The sequence below is a fragment of the Liolophura sinensis genome, chromosome 7, assembly GCF_032854445.1.
Source record: "Liolophura sinensis isolate JHLJ2023 chromosome 7, CUHK_Ljap_v2, whole genome shotgun sequence".
Taxonomy (NCBI): Eukaryota; Metazoa; Mollusca; class Polyplacophora; order Chitonida; family Chitonidae; genus Liolophura; species Liolophura sinensis.
In genome coordinates this window covers 47,556,152-47,559,182 of record NC_088301.1, presented here as the reverse complement: position 1 = coordinate 47,559,182, position 3,031 = coordinate 47,556,152, and the positions used below count along the sequence as shown (strand labels likewise).

Below are 3,031 nucleotides of genomic sequence, written 5' to 3'. Positions count from 1 at the left end.
CCTCCAGAAGCCTTATGTAAGCACATGTAGAGGATGAAAATGAAGATTAGAATTACTATAAAGCCAATGAGACATCCAACGACTCCCCAAAACAGCTCCTTTGAATAACCTGCGAAACGAAAACATATTAAATTTACCTTACTGAAATGGCAATATAGTGTAGAAAAGATTGATGTTAACCTTTATTTAAACCTATCTTTTAAAAGGTGCATGTTTTTAATATGTCTCGGTAAATTCGACTTCTCCATCCAATTTCGTTTTCTCAATAACCTGATAATGCCTATGTTTAAAGAACATCAGCACATTTTTTGCGATGAACAAAATCTTTAAGTTATCTTTAAGTATGCGGTAATTTACGGTTAAATATCCGAAGTTACTTACTACCGTCATTACCGCTCCATTCTGGTTCACCCTCGGGTACTGGTATGGTAGTCGTAGGCCTTGGCGACGTGGTATCCATGAACGGCATGTTCTGGTAGTCAAAGTAGCTTCTGCAAGAGGGAAATTTGTCAGGAATCGGGGGAACATTTGCATGCGATTCATTCAGTAACAAAGCCATTCCGTCCATGTTATGGAGCTGGATATGACAATGAATTATCCAGACACCAGCATTATTCGCTCTTATCCTAACCACAGCATAGCCACCTGTCGGGACGATCAACGTGTCCTTACGAGGAGGTTTCTCTAGTTCAACATCAGGCACGTTTCCATTGATCCACGAAGAGTTTGACCATGTTGCGTCATTACAATAACTCTTCTCCCTGTCGGGATTTCCACGGCAGTCAATGTCAAGATTGTCTCCAATGATCTCTCCAGTTGTTTCATTGTATTCGCCATATCCCATTTTTATTACATAGAAAGAATGTCCGTGCATGTGTACAGGATGGGACCATCCTTTTCCTTGTCCCATATTTAACAAGACAAACTGATGTGTCATTCCGTGATCCAAAGGTAAGCTCCATGTGCATCTGCATACTTTGTCTTCTCCACACTCTTGTCTGTTGCAGTCAGTCTCTATTTCATGCGGCTGAGAGACGGCCGAAACGGTAGGAAGTTTAAAGGCTTTGCCATTCACGGACGCTGGAGTCCATTTTTCTCCAGGGAAAGCAAAGTTAAGGAAATGTTCTCTAAACATGCCTTTATCACTAGGAGGAGTATCTTGCACCTTGGCAGCTCGAAGTTCATCGAACGTTAAGCACAATGTGAATTCTTCTACAGGATAGTATAGAAACGGACAGTTTGCCACAACGCAAATATTTTCTTCTGTACAGTTTTGGGGTTTCGATAACGGGTCAGCTTCAGAAGCTGCACCTTCGTAACGTAAAATGGCCTCAAATGTGTGGTTGCTTTCGACCTCTAACGTCTTTCCTCGAATCCAGTAATTGTTCACGCTTTGTGTGGCGTTGATGATAAAGTCAAACCTCTCTCCAGGGTTGATAATGAAAGATTCCACAGTGACAGGTTCCAGATAGTAGCCATCCGAGGCGATAATGGTAAGTGGATGCTGGTCAACAGATATCCTGAACGGGTAAAGCTCTCCTGCTGCTATTACTCTTACCCTGTAACTTTCGCCTGATTTGACTTGGAAAGAAGACAGAGGGGCGCCATTATGGTGCCCTGTCATCGGGTCGTAATAACGTCCTTTCCCATTCAACAGTCCAGAGTGAAACCGAAACAAACTGAAACGTGCCCCATCGAGAGAGTTCCCCCCGTTATATTTGGTTCTACCTTCATAGACGCCATACTCCATCTTGTAAAACGACACTTCGGAGTCGTACTCATGGTTCCAGTCGAACACGGTCCAGATGAACTCGTTCTGTACCGCCTGTGACGGGACTCGCTCGTGAATTATGAAAGGACCATGCATACCCATCGTTCTTAAGCTACCAACGTGAGAGTGGTACCAGAAAGTTCCTGGTGGACTTGCCTTGAACTTGTAGGTAAAGGTTTGGCCGGGAAGGATAGGACACTGCGACACAAACCCTACGCCATCCATAAAGGGGGTGTCTAACTGATGCAACCCGTGCCAGTGTACTGTTATTCCGTGGTTGTGCAGCATGTTCTTCACATGTACCTTAACCCATTGGTCCTCCCATACCTCAATCGCTGGTCCGGGTAGAGATTCGTTGAAAACATAAACCAGTCTCGGGCTTTCCCATCCGTCGGCCGATATCACGTTGTCTTCAACGGGCTGGGCGTTCGAGGTGTTTGTTACTGTGTACTCCCAGAGCTTGCCGCCTTCTGGGTAGGTCAACATCTTGTTGTGCATCATTGTTAACTTCGGTTCGACAACTAACGTAAACTCACACACATTCACTTCCGGGGGACAGGTGGGAAGAGCACTCCCTGGAAGCGCCAAGCACGAAAACAGCAGAATTTTCCACATGGTGGACCTACGAAATATAGAAGAAAACCATTTTATGGCACTTCAGAATAAAAAGAAGAAGTAACCTAGGATCATGACAACACAGGGACAAAATGAAACTCACTGAATTCGATGGGTGAGGTGTTATACGATAGCTAAGATGACCCCGGCCATGTGCACTTTGTGACAGCACTCATGGAGTGGCCAGTGCACGTCGCTTAGCACATCCGTCCCATCAAGGCACCGTTTGATACCCTCTTTACTGTGGGTTGACTGGAGGATTGCCATAATTCTAAGGTAAACAAATGTTTACTATCAGTGAACTCCAGTTCAAGATGTGTTAAATAGGGTCATCAGGCCCCACTTGGGTCAACCAGGCGTACAGGTCTAGGACTAAGGTCATGACCCCGTAATCGCGAAGCTGTCTTGGACTTAAGTCAGACTAAGTCTGAACTTCTGGCATTAGTTTTGTGCATAGATTTTCAATTTAACGGCTATTTTCAGTTGTTGTTTTTTTTTTATGAAAGACCACATTATCTCTTAGTACTGCAATATAAAATGTGAATAGTAAGTGTAAAACTTTGTCTAATTAAACAAACAAGGGGTCTGATTTCAGTGGTTACATGTGGACATTTTCCAACCTGCATACTGTTATTGCTGCCCTGG

At 44.1% G+C, this 3,031-nt stretch overlaps 1 protein-coding gene across 1 annotated transcript; it reads right to left on the bottom strand.

Moving 5' to 3' along the window:
* Positions 1-373: 373 nt before the first annotated feature.
* On the bottom strand, positions 374-2,386 carry LOC135470973 (uncharacterized). The gene has a single exon (XM_064750022.1). The coding sequence runs from the start codon at positions 2,384-2,386 to the stop codon at positions 374-376; it is 2,013 nt and encodes a 670-aa protein (XP_064606092.1).
* Between the last annotated feature and the right edge of the window lie 645 nt (positions 2,387-3,031).

What these genes read in the sequence shown, in the direction of transcription:
- LOC135470973 (XM_064750022.1), bottom strand. Translation starts at nt 2,386, where the DNA reads ATGTGGAAAATTCTGCTGTTTTCGTGCTTGGCGCTTCCAGGGAGTGCT.